We start from the raw sequence: 20,160 nt of genomic DNA, 5'->3' as shown, positions 1-20,160 counted from the left end.
CTTAGAAGTTATTTCTCAGCCATGGCATTGTCTGTGTATACAAAAAAAGCTATTGATTTTTATGTGTTAACTTTATATTCTGACATTTTAACCAAATTCTTTTATGAGTTCCAACAGTCTGTTAGTGGAGTGTTTTGGTTCCCCTATGTATATAATTCACGTCATCTGCAAATAGGGATGCTTTGACTTCCTCCTTTCCAATCTGTATCCCTTTGATTTCTTTTTCTTGCCTAATGGCTCTAGCTAAGATTTCTAGGACTATATTGAATAGCAATGGTGAGAGTAGGCACTCTTGTCTGGTTCTGGATCTTTGTGGAATTCTTCCAATTTTTCCATATTCAGTAAGATGCTGGCTGTGGGTTTTGACATAAATTGCCTTGATTGTGTTGAGGAATGTTCCTTCTATACCCAATTTGCTTAAGGTTTTCATAATGAAAGGATGTTGTATTTTATCAAGTGCTTTCTCTGCATTTATTGAGATAAAGTTTTTGTTCTTCAGTTTATTAATGGGCTGTATCACATTTATTGATTTGTGTAAACTGAATTATCCCTGCATATCAGGGATAAATTCACCTTGGTCTGCATGAATGATCTTTCTGATGTGTGATGCTGGCTTCATAGAGTTTGGGAGGATCTCCTCCTTTTCAATTCTTTTGAATAGCTGGAGAAGAAATAGAATTAACTCTTCTTTAATAGTCCGGTAGAATTCAGCAGTGAAGTCATCCAATCCTGGGTTTTTCTTTGTTGGGAGGGTCTTTATTACTGATTCTATACCATCTTGGTTATTGGTCTGTTTAGGTTTTCTGTGTCTTCATGACTCAATTTTGGTAGATTGTATGTGTCCAGGAATTTATACATTTATTCTAGATCTTCCAATTTGTAGGCATATAGCTCTTTGTAGTAATTCTTGTTAATTAATTTTATTTCTGTGGTATACGTTGTTAATTTTTTTCATCTCTGATTTTATTGAGTATTGTACCTCTTTTTTTCGGTTATTTGGACCAATGGTATGTCAATTTTGTTTATCAAAAAACTAGCTCTTGATTTCACTAATCTTTTATACTCTTTTGTTTCAATTTTGTTTATTTCTTCTCTAATTTTAATTATTTCTTTCCTCCTACTAACTTTGGGTTTGGTTTATTGTTGTTTTTCTAGATCCTTGAGATGCACTGATAGCTCACTTATTTGGTGCATTTCCAATTTATGTAGGCACCAACTGCTATATGCCTCCCTCTTTACACTGCTTTTGCTGTATCCCGTAAATTTTGGTATATTGTATTATCACCTTCATTTGTCTCCAGAAATTTTTTTGATTTCTCTTTTCTTTATGACCTGCTGTTCATTCAGGAGCATGTTGCTAAGTCTCCATGTGTTTGCATATGTTCTAGAAATTTTTGAGTTGTTAATTTCCAGCTTCATTCCATTGTGGTCAGAAAACATGCATGGTATGATTTTGATTTTTTGAATTTGCTGAGACTTGCTTTATGGCCCAACCATATGGTAATCCTAGAGAAAGTTCCATGCACTGATGAAAAGAATGTGTATTATGCAACTGTGGGATGAAAGTTTTTTTTTTTTAAAGATTTTATTTATTTATTTGAGAGGTAGAGTTACAGACAGTGAGAGGGAGTGACAGAAAGGTCTTCCTTCCATTGGTTCACTCCCCAAATGGCTGCAATGGTCAGAGCTGCACTGATCCAAAGCCAGGAGCAAGGTGCTTCTTCCCAGCATGGGTGCAGGGGTCCAAGCACTTGGGCCATCCTCTGCTGCTTTCCCAGACCATTGCAGAGAGCTGGATTGGAAGAGGAGCAGCTAGGACTAGAACCAGCACCCATATGGGATGCGGGTGCCATAGGTGGAAGATTAACCTACTGCGCTGTGCCACAGCACCAGCCCCAGGATGAAAAGTTTTGTAGATATCAGTTCTGTTTGGTCTATAGTGTTGATTAGTTCTGTTATTCTTTTGTTGATTTTCTGTCTAGTTGATCTGTCCATTCATGAAAGTGGGGTGTTGAAGTCCACCATTACTGCTGTACTGGAGTCTATGTATCTCTTTAGATTGATTATCATCTCTTTTAAATACCCAGGAGTTCTGTATTTGGATGTGTATGCATTTATTACAGTCACATCTTCCTGTTGAATTGATCCCTTAATCATTACATACTGCCCTGCTTCGTCTGATTTAACAGTTTTTGTGCTTAAGTCTATTTTGTCTGGTATCAGGATGGCAACACCTGCTTGTTTCTGTGTTCTGTTAACATGGAGTATCTTTTTCCATGCTTTTACTTTCACTCTGCATGTATCTTTGTTGGTGAGGTATGTTTCTTTTAGGTAGCAAATAGATGGGTCTTGTTTTTTAATCAATTCAGCCAGTCTGAATTGGAGAGTTTAGATGATTTACATTCAAGGTTTCAACTGATAAGTAATGACTTGGCCCTGCCATTTTCCCAGAAATATTTCTATTGTTTGAATTTCCTTTGTACTTTTACTGGAGACTTTCTGCCTTTGCATTCTTTCATAATGATGATTATCTTTTTGTGTTGCTGTATGTAGCACATCCTTAAGCATCTTTTGTAAGGCTGGACAAGTGGTGACAAATTCTTTCAATTTCTGTGTGTTCAGGAAGTTCTTTATTTGAACTTCATTCATAAATGAGAGCTTTGCAGGGTACAGTATTCTGTGTTGACTGTTTTTTCTCTTAATACTTGAACTATCTTGCCATTCTCTCCTAGCTTACTGGGTTTCTGATGAGAAATCAGCTGTGAGTGTAATTGGAGATCCTCAGAAAGTAATCTGGTGTTTCTCTCACGCACATTTTAGAATCTTTTTTTATGCTTTATTGTGGAAAGTCTGACTACAATGTGTTGTGGTGAAGATCTATTCTGGTCATGTTTATTGGATCTATGTGCTTCCTGTACTTGTATGTCCCTTTCTTTTTACAAATTGGTGAAGTTTTCAGTATTTATTTCACTAAATAGACCTTTTAATCCATTCTCTCTTTTTGTATGTTGTGTTGTTTAACAGTATCCCATAAATCTCCAAAACAGTTTTTAATTTTTCTAATTTCTCCTTTTTTTCTGGTCTGACTGAAAAATTTCCAAAGATTTGTCTTCCAGCTCAGATATTCTTTCTTCTGCCTTAGCAAGTCTGTTGTTAAAGATTTCCACTGTATTTTTTTATTTGACATATTGAATTCTTCTAATATTTCATTTCAATTTCTCTTCAAAATCTCAATTTCATGGGAGAATTTTTCATCCATGTCATGCATGGATTTCTTTAACTCATGAATTTGCTTCTCATTGTTTCCAAATAATACTATGATTAATCTTCTAAATTATCTTTCAGGCATTTAATCAATCTCTCCATCTTCACATTCTAATACTGAAGTGTTGTTGTGTTCCTTTGTGAGGGGGGTCATGCTGTCGTTCTTATTTTTTTGAATTTCTGCTTTTATTTTTGGCATTTGGAAATCCTTGTTGGTTTTTTCCTCTGACTTCTTTTATCTTTGAACTATGCTTCTTTGGCTTAGTGGAGTGTCTATTCTTTCAGTGAATTCCCAGAGGCATGTGCTTGGTGTGGCCATGGAGCTCTGGTCAGTGCTCCAGGGTGGGGCAAGTGTCCAGGGTAACATCCAATTTGTGCATGGTGGATCTCCTCTTGTTAGCAGGAAGGAAGGTATGATCTGTTGGTGTAATCACACCCTCATCTCCTCTCTTCCAAGGTGACCGATGCCTAGGTGTTAGCCCGCAGTGGGTACAATACTGATCCATAATGCCCCATGAACCACACTAAGGATCTGTGCAGTTCCAACTCCAGGCAATCAAGGAGCTTTATGTGTGTAGTACCACACATAGTAACTGCACAGAGACCCAGCTATACCCTACACCCTCTCACGCAGTCACAGAGCTCCCACAGTCTCAGCACACAAGGCTCCCACACTGCACACTGAACAGGGTGCAGTGGATCTGCTCCATCCTGTTAGACTGTCCTGTCTATATAGAGGCAGGGATGTTCCCAGAGCCAGCTGCCTGTGGGTGCTCCACCTACACAGTTTGCGTTCCAGAGCCCGTAATGTGTTGAGAGGCTCAGAGCTCCTCACATGGGTGCCTGGCTCCTGTCAATCCTCTCAGCCAGACTTAAAGTCAGTGGGGAACACATATTTTTTCATTTGGTAAAGTCCCTTGGTTACACATGTGCATAAGAGCCTCTGGCTGCAACCCCTACTCATTTTACAATGGTGCCCTCTCCCCACCACTTGCCAGGTGTGCAGAAAAGCCTCTACAGCCATTACTGATGTCAGAATGGCTCCTTTTTCCTGCCAGTTGCTGGGTGCACACACCGGAGCTATTGCTGCTGCTACTGCTGTCAAGATGGTATCTTGTCCCTGCCAGTTACTGGGCTTGTGCACAAGAGCAGCTACAGCTGTTACTTATATCTAAAATAGCATCTGCCTCCTTTCAGCCAGTTGCCCAGTACCATTGTGGAGGGGATGGGGAGAGAGAAACATGCCCCCTTTTCCAATGGATTAGCAGGTACCCTGTCCCCCTGGCAGACTCCACTGACTCAAAGACAGTGTAGTCTGCCAGGCTCTCCCTCTGGCCATACTACCAGTGGAACGGGCTGCTGCATTCTGATCTCATCTGTCTCCAAAGCTGGCACTTCATCTGGCTCTTGGCTGCTGTGTGTTGGGTCTGTGCTCACTGCTGCATGTCCGCACTTTCCACGTTGATCCATAGCATCCCTCTTCTTGTAGAATTACCACTGCAGTTTTATCTCCAACTCTCTCTTGAGAATGTACTTTCTGCACTTTTTTTTTTTTAAACTGTTTTCCATTAGCCTAAAGCAGTATACCTTTTCCCTATTCTGTCATCTTGGAATTTCTACTCTTTTGATCTCATTCCTCTCCCTAGTCCTAGGGAGTTTGCTTCATTTTACTATCTCTGATTTCCAGCAATTTTAACTTTAGCTCTTTTGGCAGCCACTTTCCTCCATGTAAATAAGTCTGGATGTCTCTCCTCTCTTAGAAAGGAGCCCTCTGGGCTGGCTTGGTGGTACAACAGGTTAAGCCAAATCTGAGATACTGCATCCCATATGGGCACCAGTTTGAGTTCCAGCTACTCTCATTTATGATCCAGCTCCCTGCTAACGGCTTAGAAAAAGCAGTGGGAGACTGGCTCAAGTCCTTGGGCTCCTGTATCCATGTGGGAGACCCAGACAATATCCCTGACTCCTGGTTTTGGCCTGCCCCGCCCTGGCCATCATGGCCATTTGGGGGAATGAACGAATGGACAGAAGATTGATCTCTCTCTCTCTCCTTCTCTATGTAACTCTGACTTTAAAATACATAAACAAATCTTTTAAAAAAAAAGTTCCCTCAAATTTACCTGACCCTCTAGCTACTGCCTCCACAGGCCACAGTGGATTCCTCAACTTGGAGGAAAAGGTGCTCCATGTTCCTTCCCTCCAACTCCATTGAAATGCTATTGGCAAACTTCACAGTGCCCCCAAGACCCCATTCATCTTTTGAAGTATTTGATTTTGTTGATGATTTCATTTTTCTTTACACTATCCCTGTAATTATTTTATAAAAAACCTCTCCTTACTTGTTCTCTTGCCCCACTTCCTGCGTGTTCTTTCTCAGCTACTTTTGCGGGGGGCCTTTCCTCTCCTAGCAGCCAAAACCTTGGTGCTCAGCCTTTCCCTCCTCCCTTTGTAAATACCTCTCTTTCTCATCTTCTCCTATGACTGATAAACTCTCACATCTCCTTTTCTAGGCCTCATTCTTCCCACAGCTGTCTGCTAGGTAGCTTCACTTAAGATGTCCTATAAGCCCTCAAATCTAACGTGCCACAAACTACGCTGCTTTACAATCCTTTTACAACTTACCTTCTGTAGTTGATGGTGCCATTTTACAACCACCCAGTCTGGCAGTCATCACGCCTCCTCCCTCGCTACCTGTCAGCACTGCGTTCAGTCCTGCAGCTATGGCAGAGAATAAGACTAGACAATGCTTCACTGTCTACTGGCAATGATTGTCTAAATTCATTTTACCTTCTTTCCCAGGCTTCTAAACTATCGCTTCTTTCCTATATCTAAGGGACTATTACAGCAGCTTTCCTGCCTTTTGTCTCTATGCCACTCTGTATAATGCTGCTGGACTGACCTTTCAAAACCACAAATGTCTTCTTCCCCACTTAATGCTGTATAATTGTTCAAACCTGGTAAATGCCACTCTTAGGATCATTGGTTACTATCCTCACCCTGTCTTTTATGACCTTGTCTAAATATGATCAGAGTCGGCAAACTTGGAAGGCTTCCATAGCCTTGGCAACTCATGACGACAGCCTAGGGTGGTTACTGGCGCCATAAACTAGAGTGTCAATTTGTTGGGTCAATAACAGGAGCCACTGTGCACTTGCTCCTCATGTGGGATCTCTGTCCTTAATGTGCTGTACATTTTGATTTAATGCTATAACTAGTACTCAAACAGTATGTTTCACTTTGTGTGTCTATGTGAGTGCAAACTGTTGAAACCTTTATACTAAATTGATCTTCTGTATGTGAAGAGAATTGAAAATGAATCTTGATGCAAATGGAAGAGGAGAGGGAGCGGGAGAGGGGAGGGTTGCGGGTGGGAGGGAAGTTATGGGAGGGGGAAGCCACTGTAATCCATAAGCTGTACACTGGAAATTTATATTCATTAAATAAAAGTTAAAAAAAAAAAAAAAAACACAAATGTCATGACACGCCCCCTTTAGTATTCTTCAGAGGTCTCTCCTCTGCCAGGCAAACTAATCCCTCTGTTGTTTGGACCCCCGTTTACCTTTCAGCCTTATTATCCCTTGGGATTCCCTGCTCCATCCATCCTTTTCCACACTACATGGTGTTCTTAACATAAACTGTGTTGTTTCACATCACCAGCTCTTTGTGTGTGGTGTCCCACTCTGCCCAGAATCTTCTGTGCTTTCCTCAGATAGTTCTCATACTTGTAACGGTTTTAGATGATTTTATGAAAGTAAAATAATGCTCATAATAACAAATGTTATTTTACTTTAATAGCTAATGTCTATTTTAATGGGTGTTAGAAAAAGCTGTAACAACTGTGAAAACCACTGCAGAAGTAAATAAGCCACAGAAGCACCGCACACCTGGCTGACTTATAATGCCTTCTATCTATTCTAATTTCAAGTGAACGATTAAAACAATCACTTGAGTACTTTAATTTATACAAAGCTGCTCTATTTCAATAAAAATTTCAGATTCTTATCAGTTTGCTTTCAATTCTCTTAGCCACATTCTTGTTAGCATTATGCGTTTGCTCATTTTAACTTTTAAAAATTTTTATGGACTAAAAGGACATATCTGCAAAGTCTGAGATGCCATTTCCTGTTCATTTAGCTATAAAATATTTTAAGCATTTCAGTACCCTTCAATTGTTAAGAAATATCAGGTGTCAAAGCAACTTGAATATTTTGGTGCTTGGTGTTATTAAATGCTGGTAAAGTAATGAAAGTTATTTGTGGGATTTTAATTAGTTTAATCCAGAGCTGAGTTTACCACAAAGTTAATGAAGCTTAGGTATTTTTTTTCCCAATGGGGGCTCTCAGAATTATATAAACTTGAGACACCTCACCCTCCCCACCCCCAATCATGGATTTGTTTCTGGTCTAATTAGAAGTATCCATTCAGAACCACTACAGTGGAATTTAGTGACTTAGGAACCATGCTCCGGGATGCTCTAATTACCTCCCACTTTACCACTGCATACCGAGGTAGTTAGTTTTATTTGGCAATTTGCAGCATTAAGAAACTGGATTTATCTTGGCCGGCGCCGTGGCTTAACAGGCTAATCCTCTGCCTTGCGGCGCCGGCACACCAGGTTCTAGTCCCGGTTGGGGCACCGGATTCTATCCCGGTTGCCCCTCTTCCAGGCCAGCTCTCTGCTGTGGCCCAGGAAGGCAGTGGAGGATGGCCCAAGTCCTTGGGCCCTGCACCCGCATGGGAGACCAGGAGAAGCACCTGGCTCCTGGCTTCAGATCAGCACAATGCGCCGGCCGCAGTGGCCATTGGAGGGTGAACCAATGGCAAAAAGGAAGAATTTTCTCTCTCTCTCTCTCTCTCTCTCTCTCTCTCACTATCCACTCTGCCTGTCAAAAAAAAAGAAAAAAGAAAAAAAAAAGAAACTGGATTTATCTTTACTAATTCAGTGACTTTAGAAACTTATCAAAAGTTAGCAAGCAAGAAGCCATCTGAAAAGAAACACTAATTTTTATGTTTCACGTTAATGACTTAAACAACCAGTCAGGCGTTTCAAAGTAAAATATGTTCTTACTCATGTGACTTAGGGAAGGTAAGAGACAATAGAGTAAATTAATTTTCCATCTTGAATTGAATAATATGTTGTCATGATACACTGAGGGAAAAAAATGATGTCAGAAATACGTATTGTTCTAGAAATAAGACCACTGAGGTCAGTCACTCATAAGTTTGAGAAATTTGAACATTATGAGCTATATGACATTGATTGAATGGCAGCTACCTTCCATCTTCTTCATATATATTCTGAGTATGTGAGTCAGATAAAGTCATAGACATGAAGTGGCAGCACAGCAACAGGAAAGCTGTCTGTGTCTTGTAGTTACCATTCAGTGTGAGTGGTGAAGTTACTGTGCTCCATTGCCAGAATTCTGTAACACCTCAACAGAGGTGGCTTTACCAAGAGAATGCTGCTCCCTTAGCCTTCAGTGTTGGACAAAGTAAACCTTACACTAAATGTTCTCTGTGAGGAAGGTGGGGATACTTTGGAATGAGGTTAGTCAAAATGGTTTCCCTTAAAAACCAAAGCTCTTGGAGAGTGGAATTCCTGACACTGGAGTACCTTTGATTTTTGACAATCAGGCAATCCCTGTTCCTGGGCGAGTGCCATTTTTTAAAATCATTTATTCACGAATGGCTTTTGTGCTCTATGCTATGCCCTGAAAGCATTATTTATGAGGGCCAGTTCCAAGATGACACTTTTTCGAGAAGGAGTGTGAGCAATATTTTGTTTGTTTAAGTCAACACTCAATTTATGGAAGTCAGAGTTCTTGAAAGGCAAACTCTCCATGGTCATCCAGTGACCACGAGTCTAATAGGACAAAATAACCTGGGAGTCCTGACTCCACCCATGCCCTCACTGCAGCCTGAAAGCTCCGCCCACTGCAAGACGCTTGGGGAAAATGCAACCATACATTGGTGTTCATGGCAAAGAGAGAGGGGGCTGATGGGGCTGTAATCACTGCCTTCTCTGGGAAGGGCCCCGTGGCCTCCTGCTGCTATGGCCAGTGAGCCCTTTGAGGCAGCACATTAATCCAGAAGGCTGGACTTCCTACAGTGAACAGCTGCGGCCCTGAGCACACAAACCACATTCCAACCCCAGGGGAAGCAACACTCCTGGTCACCGAGGGGGCTGGCTGGAACGGTAATGCAGCCCGACACACACTACAGACACTGGGATGCACAGTGACTCGGGTCTTTTCTGTTGCTAGTTCTTTTAACTTGTAGTTGTAGCTCACAGGGAAGGCTCAAAAGAAGCTTTCTAGTAACTTGATGGAGATAACTGCACTAGAGGGAAACTTAATTGAGGTAACTGTTATGTGGCAACAATATGTCTGCACAGGGAAAAGGAGATAGGCAAAGTTCACCTGCTTAAGCCAGCTGTAGAGGAATCACAGGAATATGGGACATCATTTGCACCATCCAGACAAATCTCACTCAAGGGTCTGAGCCATACCCAAGGGAATGAGGTGCTAGAAAGCTGAATCAGTCTGGTTGCATGGAATGTACTGTGAGACCATACCAGGGAGACACACTCTCCTGAAAGCCCTTCTAGTGGTAGACATGGGTGGCATCTGTCAGTGTCTTAGTTCAGGCAGCTGTGACAAGACACTACAAGCTGGGTGGAATAAGTGACTGAAATGTATTTCTCCCAGTTGTGAAGGTTTAAAGTTCATGATCAGGATGCCAGCATGGTCAACCTCTTTGTGCATCTCTCTTCCTGGCTTGCACATCACTGTCTTTTTGCTGTATCCTCACATGGCAGAGAAAAGCAATCTGTCTGGAGTCTCTTCATCTTCTTAGAAAGGTATAATCCCATTGTGGGGGATCCATCTTCATGGCTTCATATAAATCTAATCACCTCCCAAAATACCACCTCTCAATACCATCACATTGGGGGTAAGCCTTTTAAAATAAAATTTGAGGGGATCACAGCATTCAGTCCACAACTATCATCCATGAAACCATAAACTCCTACGTCACTGGCAGTTGTGCTCCTCTCTGTACTTTCCTCCTTCAGAGGTGATTTAGCGGATGCTCTCCATTCCTGGCCTGCTTCCATCGATTGGCAGAGCAGAGCTATCCTGAAGGAGATTTATGAATGTGGCCATTCTTATTGTTTCTCAGCGGCTGTGACCTAGAGGATGGGTGACCAGCAGTCTGGAGGTGACCAGCATTCTTCCCATCAGTATGCATCTGGTTAAACACCAACTACTTGAGGCTCATTACCAGGAAGATCCTGGAAGTATGGTGTTGGTGGCTGCTGAGCATGATACTGGAAGAGGAAGGTTAACAGCACAGAACATGAGTCCTCAGTGCTCTGAAAATCACAGGAACTACTCACTTTACCAGCCTGGGCTTGGCCAGTGACTCCCTCCTCACCCTCTACTTCCTTTTATGGAAAGGGTGAAAAAGAAGAGAATTTTTTTCAGATCATGAAAAATATCTGAATCACTTCTAGAGAATACTTCAGGAGACTCTTCCTGTAACCCAATCATCCTTCCATGAGAATTAAGTAATTTGAGTTTCTGGGCCATGCTCGTAAGACTTCAATCTTCTGGGGGATTCATTTCTCAGGCTCCCAAGTTGGCCCACCCAACACAGTAGAAAGATGATGCTCATTTCCCCACTGAAGGATTTCTCCGTGAATCTTCTCTTTTGCTGCTGCCAGAATGAGGTCATAGTTGGCCAGTATCAATTCTGAGGTCCTACCCAGAATCAGGAGAGCCGAGAGAGCACCCCATGCCCCAACTTCCATCAGGATGTTGGCTTCAGAGGTGTCTTGGCAAAGGCTGAGAGAGAGAGGTTTTGGGGCAGCTGGGAATCTGGCCAAGAGACCTTTTAGCCAAGTCATTTTTTGTTGTTAACCTTTAACAATATTATTTAAATTTAATTTTAGAAGGGAGTACTCATCTGCAATGACACAAATGGACTGTGTATCATTAAAAACCAAACTAAAATACTTTCCAGCTAACCAGCTGCCTTCCAATTTCCAACCTGAGCTGTTATTTTGCATCATAATTTTATTATAAAATTTTCACACATAAAGAAATGTTGTCAGAGTTTTATAGTGAACACCTGCATTCCTACCATCCATATTCTACACTTAATATTTTCTGTACTTACTTGATCACATGTCTATCCATCTAGGTATCCCTCTATTTGTCTACCTATAATTCCTGGTACATTTTAAAGTAAGTTGTAAATAGCAGTATACTTCCCTCCTAAATACTGCAGTTTGCATACTATCATTTAATACTTTTTCATATATATTTTTAGGTACAACTTATAGGCCATATAATTCACAAATCTGAATTATTTACATATGTTTGTGTATATGTAGTGACCAATGCATACAGCTGTAACTCACACCCTTGTCAAGCTATAGCTGGTACCACTACCTAGAAGCTTCCTCATATCCTTCCCAGTCATTCCCTGCCCTTTCCCATCCAGAGGAGTCAATGTTCTGAATTTTGTCTATCACTGATTTGTTTCCCTCTTCTGAAAAGTCACCATAATGGAACCATTCAGTATGAATTCTGTTCTGTAAGGCCTCTCCCACTCAGTGTTATGTTTTTGAAACTTTTTCATAGTTGTATCAGTTGTTTATATATTTTTAAAATTTTTTTATATTGGGTAATATGCCATTGTTTGAATACACCAGTTTTTACATTCATTTTTCTATTCATGTATACTTATACTTCTAATTTTTTACTATTATTAAAAAGCCACTAAGACTAATTCTGTATAAATCTTTACAGACATATGTTTTCATTTCCCTTAGGCAAATACCCAGGAGTAAAATTGTTGGATCATGGGGTAGCTGTATGAGTGTTTATTTTACACTCCTACCAACAATGAAGGAGAGTTCTGGTTGCTACACATCTTCATGAACATTTGGCATTAACAGTCTTTCTAATTTTAGTTCTTCAGGTGGGTGTAAGTAATTTAACATTCTATTTTGGAAGATTTTCCACACTAGCAAAGAATACATATGTATAAGGATCAAGTTGGAAGGAAATATTGGTGGAGAGAAATCTACAGATTGGTGTATGTGGTATTAGAAATGTTCACGTTATCCAAATTTAGGATATACAACCAATAGCTTAAGAGAATAAGCAAGGGCTTAAAGCAGGGATGTACAACATGCAGCTAGATTCATTTTCAGTTTATGACTCCTTCAGCTATATCATAACATTAGAAAAGTAAATTAAATGCTTGGAAAACTGCAGCCTTGATTGTGTTTTGCTACAAAGCTAATGTGGGGTGGACTACACATTCCCCCAGTTTGCCTTGTCATCATCAGAGCCCCTTGAGGATCAACCTTACACAGCAGGTTTAGCCCACAAAATAGAGCCATGAATCATCCAAACTTAGAGGACCCTGCTCTTCTCTCCCACTTCCAATACCAACGTTGGACCTGAGGGAAAGGAATTAACAGTCTTTGAACATCAACACTATGCCAGGGCCTTTCCTTGGTGTTTTGTACATATTGTCCTTTAATCCTCACAATAACGTCCCTATAAAGTTAAGCATTCCTAGCCTCCCCTTACGGGTGTGAAAGCAAGACTCAGAGGGGTACAGTAACTTGGGTGAGGTCACACAGAGATAGAAAAACCAGAATTTGATGCTAAGTCTTGTGCTTACTGCACTTCACCACCAACACCTAGACAGCAAACTCCAATTTATGGATTCAGCAGGTGCCAAGGACAGCAGCAGCAGGTATGGCATGTCTCTCAGTCAAAGCTGACCCTTCCTTTTCTTCCCTGTTTCCTGCTTTCTGGTATACCTGCATTAAAGATAGGGCTGATGACCTATACCCTGAGCACGATCAGTCATTCAGAAGACACTGATGTTAATGAGCTTTTGCCCTCCTCTCAGCAGCTCCACTGTGCCTCAAGACTGGCGCTTCTCTCTTGCAGGAAGGAATCATTAGACTCTCCCTCTCCCCACTCAGTTTCTTAGATCCTGGCTGATCCCTCACTGCTCTTTGGTCCTCCTCCTCACCACTTCCTCCCACTGTGGGCAAGGGAGGGCACTGTGTTCACAACATATCTCCAGACTGAGTTACCTGTTCTTGGAAAACATTAGCTTGCTCCTCAAATCCTGCTGTCCGGAAATAATTGACGACATCCATCACGGCCCAGTCTGCAGGATCAGGTGGTCTTCCATTTTCCACAGAACTGCAAAACACGAATCCAGACAGTCACCCTGCGGTGCATGCATAGGATGTGTCCAGAATAACTGCTTGACCTCCCAGCTGACAGGCCTTCTTCCCTTGGAGGCCCAGAGCTCAGTCCACCTCTTGCAGGATCAGAATCACTCTTAGGTTTCTTGTATCCAGAAAGAAGGCCATTACTCTCACTGGCTTAGTTACTGCTTTCCTAATGACTATGTAACCTCTAATATAATTTCCCATACTTTCTTTTCTAATTGTGATATTCAGAGTGGCCCAGTCACACACTTCAGTTAAGAACACCAGGTCCTTTACAAGGGGACCCAGTTTATCTCTCTCTTCCCATCTCCTATCATCTTCCTCATTCCCATCCCTAAATATCCAGGGATAAAGCCATTCTCTGACAGGTCATGCCCTTTCATGGATCCAGGCCTTGCACACTCTATCCCAGCCACTTACAATGCCCCCTTCAACTGCCTCTACTCCATAAAACCCCACCATTCCAAGCAGTTCAAAGGCTACCTAGCATTTTCCAGCTCGGACAGCTTTTTATCATAAGCTCCTTTCAGTTCTAGAGTTCCATTCAAAGTCCCCTTGTAGCATCCTGTGCACTGGATTTTACCGATTATTGGATAGTTCCTCCCACTGGAGTGTAAAATGTGGGCTAGGGGTACACATGTGAGCCCAGAACATTTCTCATTTTATTGTTCCTGGTGTGAAGCATATACTTAAGAACTCAATCAATACTGTCCAAATGAATACACAGGTGACAACAGACATCAAAGGCAGCCCTCCTCACTAGATTCACAGAGGAGCGTGAGAGGAGCAGAACAGAGAGTGCCAATGATAGGCAGTTCCTGTGACTGCCTCATTTCCACAGTTCAGTATTTTCCTTTCCACCTCATCCAAGGTGAGTCTCCTGCTCTGAGTGTTCATCTGACCACACTATTCCTCTGCTTAAAATCTCTCAAAACCTTTCTGCTGTCCTTATGATAAACTATAAATAGCTTAACTTGACTTAGGAGGTCCTTTGCAACAAAACCCCCAACCTCTTCAGCTAGGAACAGCTTAATGAGTGAAACAGACTCAGCTCTTATCCTTATGAGTCTTATAGTCCTGGGGGAGGACACTGATAAAGAATTATACAAATAAACACATTGCTGCAGGTCATGTTAAACACTAGCAAGGACAGGTGCAATGTATCATGACAGTTTTAGGGGCAGGGGAAGCTTTCCTATGTAAGTTTCTTTTGAGGTACAGCCTAAATAGCAGTCAAAAGTTGACCATATGAGGTCAGATGAAGATTATTCCAGGCTGTGGAAAGTCTCCAACACCACACTCAGGATTTTCTATTTTTTCTAAGAGCAATACAAAGTTGTTAAACAGCCTTCTGTAAAGAGGATGATCAGATTAGGTTCACGTTTTAAAAAGGAGAGTATTAGAGAGGAGCTGAGGGAAAGAAGAGGTACCAATGAGAAGCTACTGCAATCATCTATGCAGGAGATCATGGTAATTTGGACTACAGTAGTGCTATGGAAAAGGAGAGAAGTGTGTGGATTTAAAAGGAGTTTAATGGGGCTCGTGCTGTGGTGTAGTGGGTTAAGCTGCTGCCTGCAGTGTTGGCATCCCATATGGGCTGTAACCCTGCCTTTAAAAAAATAAATAAATCTTAAAAAAAGAAGAAGTTTAACAAATAAATTAGTATGACTTAATGGTGCTAGATGGAGAGGAAACAGAAGTGTTATAGGGGAACTGAGTGGGTGGTGGTAATATCACAGAGATGGTACCCCCATGTTTAGTTAGACATGTTAAATTAGAGGCACCATTCATGTCTAAGTGGAGACTTAGTGTGGGATTTGAGTCTGAAACTCAATGCAGAGGAGTGGGCTACAGACACATTCAGACAGAGGCATTTGGATGGTAACTGAAATCTTGAAAGAGGATGAAAAGAGAACTAGGCCTGGAACTAAGCTTGCAGAGATTGAACACTTAGAAAAGTTGAAAAGATTGAAGTTACTTTTAGTGGAAATAAAGTATTTCCTGAAGGTTTTCAAACATCTAAAAATCAATAGACTAGCTGCCTCACCCTGCCTCACCCTTGGCATAGTGTTTTGCTCAAAGCAGAAACTTGAGATATTTGAGTAAACAAACTAACAAAGAACCCAAAAAAACAACTTCTGTTCAGTTAAAGAAAAGGGAGTCACTAATAAATAGCCCATGCGATTACCAATTTCTCAACAGCACTTTACCTAAAAACATTTAGGACTAGTGCTTATTAATGAGAAGTGTTTTTCCTTTTGGGCTTAGAGACTGTCAATCTATAAGCACTGCATGACCATATACAAATGCAGCCATGCACATGTATGACATGCATGCACACCCACCCTTGCTATCATTTAACAGGCAATATACATTGGAGGAAAAAACATTTTTCACCTTAGCATTGTCAAATATTAACCATGTATTTCAAATTTAAAATTTATTTGAGAAGTAGACAAAGAGAGAGAGAGGGAGGGAGAGAGAGAAACAGACACACAGAAAGAGTTCCCATCCCCTGGTTCATTCCTGAAACATCCACAATGGCATGGACTAGAGCCAAGCATGCAATCTAGGTCTCATTCATGGGTAGCAGGAACCTAATTACTTAAGCCATCATCACTGCTTCCCAGGGTCTGCATTAGCAGGACACGAGAGTTTACAGTCAGAGCCAGAGCCAGGTATCAAACTCAGGTACTCCAATATGGTGTGCAGACATCTTAATTGGTGTCTTAACTGACAGGCCAAATACCTGCCCCTATGTATTTTTAAATCACTGCTAAACATTTATAAAAATTATCCCATGTGCTGAGATTTTCCATTTACACACGCAATCATGAGCTGACATTTGGGACCCTCTTCAAGGTACCATTTTCTTTCCCCCTCTTGCTGAAGGTGGCCTTGAAGAATGTTTGAAAAGGAGTTCATTGTTCTAACAGATCTTTTTGAGTTTTTTAATCAACTCACTTATAGCACTGAGCAGTCCCATTGGACATACTTAAGGAGTCCCAGAAAACATCTAATTTTACTCTTTATGTGGTTGACTTCAATTAGTTGCCTTCCTTCATAAAAAAGTTATTCAATTTAATAATGAAGTATGTTATGTTGTGATTTTAAGACAGGAGGCTTTTCTGATGCTAATTCTGTTGGGATAGAACATCATCACTTCCAGAAATCTGCAATATTACTTTAAAAGATTTATTTGTTTGTTTGAAAGGCAGACTGAAGGGGAAAGAGGAGGTCAGATACAGGGAGACAGAGAGACATTATCCATCCACTGGTTCACTTCCCTAAAGGCCACAAACAGCAGGGACAAGGCCAGGCTGAAGCCAGGAGCCTGAAACAGCGCCCAGGTCTCCCAAGTGAGTGGGAGAGGACTTGGGCCATCATCTGGTGCTTTCCCAGATGCATTAGCAGGCAGCTGGATCAGAAGCAGAGCAGCCTAGACCTGAATTGAACATCCCAACATGGGATACTGGTATTGAAAGCAGCAGCTTAACCTGCTGACACAATGCTAGCCTCATTTCTGCAATATTCTGGGGTACTAGCAAAGATTTTGTAGAACTGCTGGCAGGACACCATGGTGAACTGGAGTAATGCATAACTAGCATCCTCTCATATGTAGGATGAGGAAATCCACCTAGAGGAAACAAGAGGTTGGAAACTAATCAATATATTTAGTGACTGATCTGTTTAAGGGTAACTTTACTAGCCTCCTCCCTTCTCCACCTAGGAAGCCCTAAATAATTTGGGAAAAGTCACATTAGACTACTCAGATTTTGAGAAACAAAACCTGCCTATCTTCATCTGTGCAGCTCACTGGCAGCTACCACAGCCCTGCCTGGTGCGTAGCCCACACACAGTAAAGATCTGTTATGTTCAGTGGACTGACAACCAGTCTACTATAAGCATTTCACCCAACTCCTTAGGAACTGGTTACTGTGGGATGCTTTGGGGCTTGGAAAGGTTGAGAAACTCATTGAAAATTATATAGGAGGTAAAACAAGAATTGGATTCCCGAATTACTTGGCTCCAAATCTATGCTTTTCTAACTATACTTATTGACTGATTCAAAGACTATTTACTGCAAGCCTACGACGGTCTTCTCACTATTATGCTACATATAGGGTTACAGAGACAGAGAATGTAAGTCTTGGCCCTCAAGGAACTGGCAATCTGGGGAGGGAAAGCAGAACAGCTAACACTAAATGCTAGAACCAAGGCGTGAACACAGTGCCACCGAGAATGCATGCAGTCAAGTGCCTGACAAGTTCTGCCTGACTTGAACACGTGAAGATTTTCAACGACAAGTTTAAAAGGCCTTTGTTTCTCAAAACACACTCTAAACTAGGCCCTGATAGGGAGATGGCTTGCAGAGACACACGTACTCAGGCACACGTCATCACTCCTAGATTGCTGATGTTAATACATGATGGGTGACTGCATTGGGTCCTTCCAATAGTTTCAGCAACACTTTTAAGGGAAGCTGAAAATGATCCAAAACAACATGAAGAGCAAGGGTGGGTTGGGTGGGTTGGGGAGTTTGGGGAGGAAGCCAAGGCCAAATACTATCTGACAATGGGACATTTTAGAGGAAGGAATTAAGGGGCATCTTTCCCTGCTGGGAAATAATACGTCTCCTCAAGGACTGATACTTGTGGCCAAATAGACACTTAACCTTATTCCTTTATAAACTGAACAATTTTCTCCACATCTTTTCTTATAGTGTATACATATCAAATCCAGGAGGAATTTAAGTGACAATTTGAAATATCTCTCAAATGGTGGTTCCCCTGCAGCTGCTAATTTTCAACTGATGAAATGAGATGGCAGATATAAAAGTGCCATTTCATTTAATATTTATTATTCACTATCATCCTAGCAAAATGTTTCTTAGAGCATATATTAAGATATATTAGTATTTTTCTAAGCACAAACTCTCATATGTACATGTATTACAAAAAATTAGAAAGAAATGGAAGACAGAAACTGTTCCTTTTCAGTCTCTTCATGTAATAAAATCAATGTTTCCAATTAACCCAGTTTACCTTGTAGCCCTTGTGCAAATGGTTAGATATATAATGTACTGATAAAAATCAAATCATGTTGTGAATGGAATGGGATAGGGAGTGGGAGATGGGAGGGGTGTGAGTGGGAGGGAAATTATGGGGGGGGGGAGCCATTGTAATCCATAAACTGTACTTTGGAAATTTATATTTACTAAGTAAAAAATATTATATATAAAAAAATCAAATCATGTACTGATAATTCACACTAGGAAATGATTATCTCTTCATTAAATAATCACTTCCATTTTAAATAAAACTAGAGATAAAATCATGAAGACAGAAATTAAATAAATGTCACAGATAGGCAGATTAATTGAGGCGTTATTATGAACTTTTCCATGTTGGCACATCATAATTTTAAATGCTGGTACCAAAAGTCTATATTTCCTTCACAGTATATAAAATCAGGTGGAAAATAGTTGACTTTCTTTATCTAAGTCTAGCACATGGACATTTTTGTAGTTCTGAAGGATCTTACAGATTCTAAGGGCTGATCAGCTCAAAAGGGTAGTCTGGACAAATACAATCTACATGTGACTTCACAACTTCATTGTATTCATTGATTACATTTCTACTTCAAAGTTTGGCATAAAAGTTTCTTTGAATGCTAGTTGACATGATGATATATTTGCCATATCACTCCTTTTTTTTTTAAAGATTTATTTTATTTATTTGAAAGTCAGAGTCGCACAGAGAGAGAGGAGAAGTGAGAGAGAGAGGTCTTCCAACTGCTGGTTCACTCCCCAGTTGTATGCAATGGCCAGAGCTGCGCAGATCTGAAGCAAGGAGCCAGGAGCTTCTTTCAGGTCTCCCATGTGGGTGCAGGGGCCCAAAGATTTGGGCCATCTTCTACTGATTTCTTTGGCCATAGCAGAGATCTGGATCAGAAGTGGAGCAGCTAGGACTTGAACTGGCGGCTTTACCTGCTATGCCACAGTGCCAGCCCCCATATCACTCCTTTTATAAAGTTAATATTCTGAATGTCAAATTATTTTTATGCAGGGAAATGTACTTTTTTTTTAACTGCCTTGATCTCTATAACTTATTTTCAAAATTAGATTAACCTATTCTTTGCCCATGCCTTAAAACAGGCTTTGCTAACAGTAATTTAATTCTGATATTAATAAATTAATAATGATCTTTTTGCCTATGACATACCTAAGAATAAAGACATTAAAGAGAAAGCATTCCTTTCTCTCTCTCCCTTCATACTAACAAGTAGTATCTGGCTAAAAGGCAGGCCTAAAAATAGAAGGGAAGATTCAAAGGTTTTTGACAAGACATTTTTCATTTTTTAATGTTTGGACAAATAAGAGTTGACTGCATTTAGCTGCAGCATATCCAAGCTAAACTGCTTAAAAAGCAAATAATTCATCAAGGCCTCTGTGTATTCCAAACTCTTTATCCTAGTATTCCAAGACTTGATTCACACATAGCTTTCTAGTTTGTATGGAAACCCAATCGGGCAACGTCCTAAACATTACAGTTCCCACAACTTTGCCTATGTCAGTCACCTCTGTTCAACATCCAGGGATTAGAAGTCCTACTTGATTCTTATCAGTT

The 20,160-nt window shown here is 40.8% G+C and overlaps 1 protein-coding gene across 2 annotated transcripts in view; it reads right to left on the bottom strand.

The window, feature by feature from the left end:
• Positions 1-20,160, bottom strand: part of SAMD13 (sterile alpha motif domain containing 13) — a 57,139-nt gene that overhangs the window by 11,749 nt on the left and 25,230 nt on the right. For both annotated transcript variants that reach the window (XM_062191632.1, XM_062191631.1), the window contains exon 3: positions 13,388-13,499. In XM_062191632.1, coding sequence (XP_062047616.1) covers positions 13,388-13,499 — 112 coding nt within the window. The remainder of the gene's footprint in view (positions 1-13,387; positions 13,500-20,160) is intronic.

Source organism: Lepus europaeus, chromosome 5, assembly GCF_033115175.1.
Source record: "Lepus europaeus isolate LE1 chromosome 5, mLepTim1.pri, whole genome shotgun sequence".
Classification (NCBI taxonomy): Eukaryota; Metazoa; Chordata; class Mammalia; order Lagomorpha; family Leporidae; genus Lepus; species Lepus europaeus.
The sequence above is the reverse complement of the archived record's forward strand: the minus strand, read 5'-3'. Positions and strand labels throughout refer to the sequence as shown.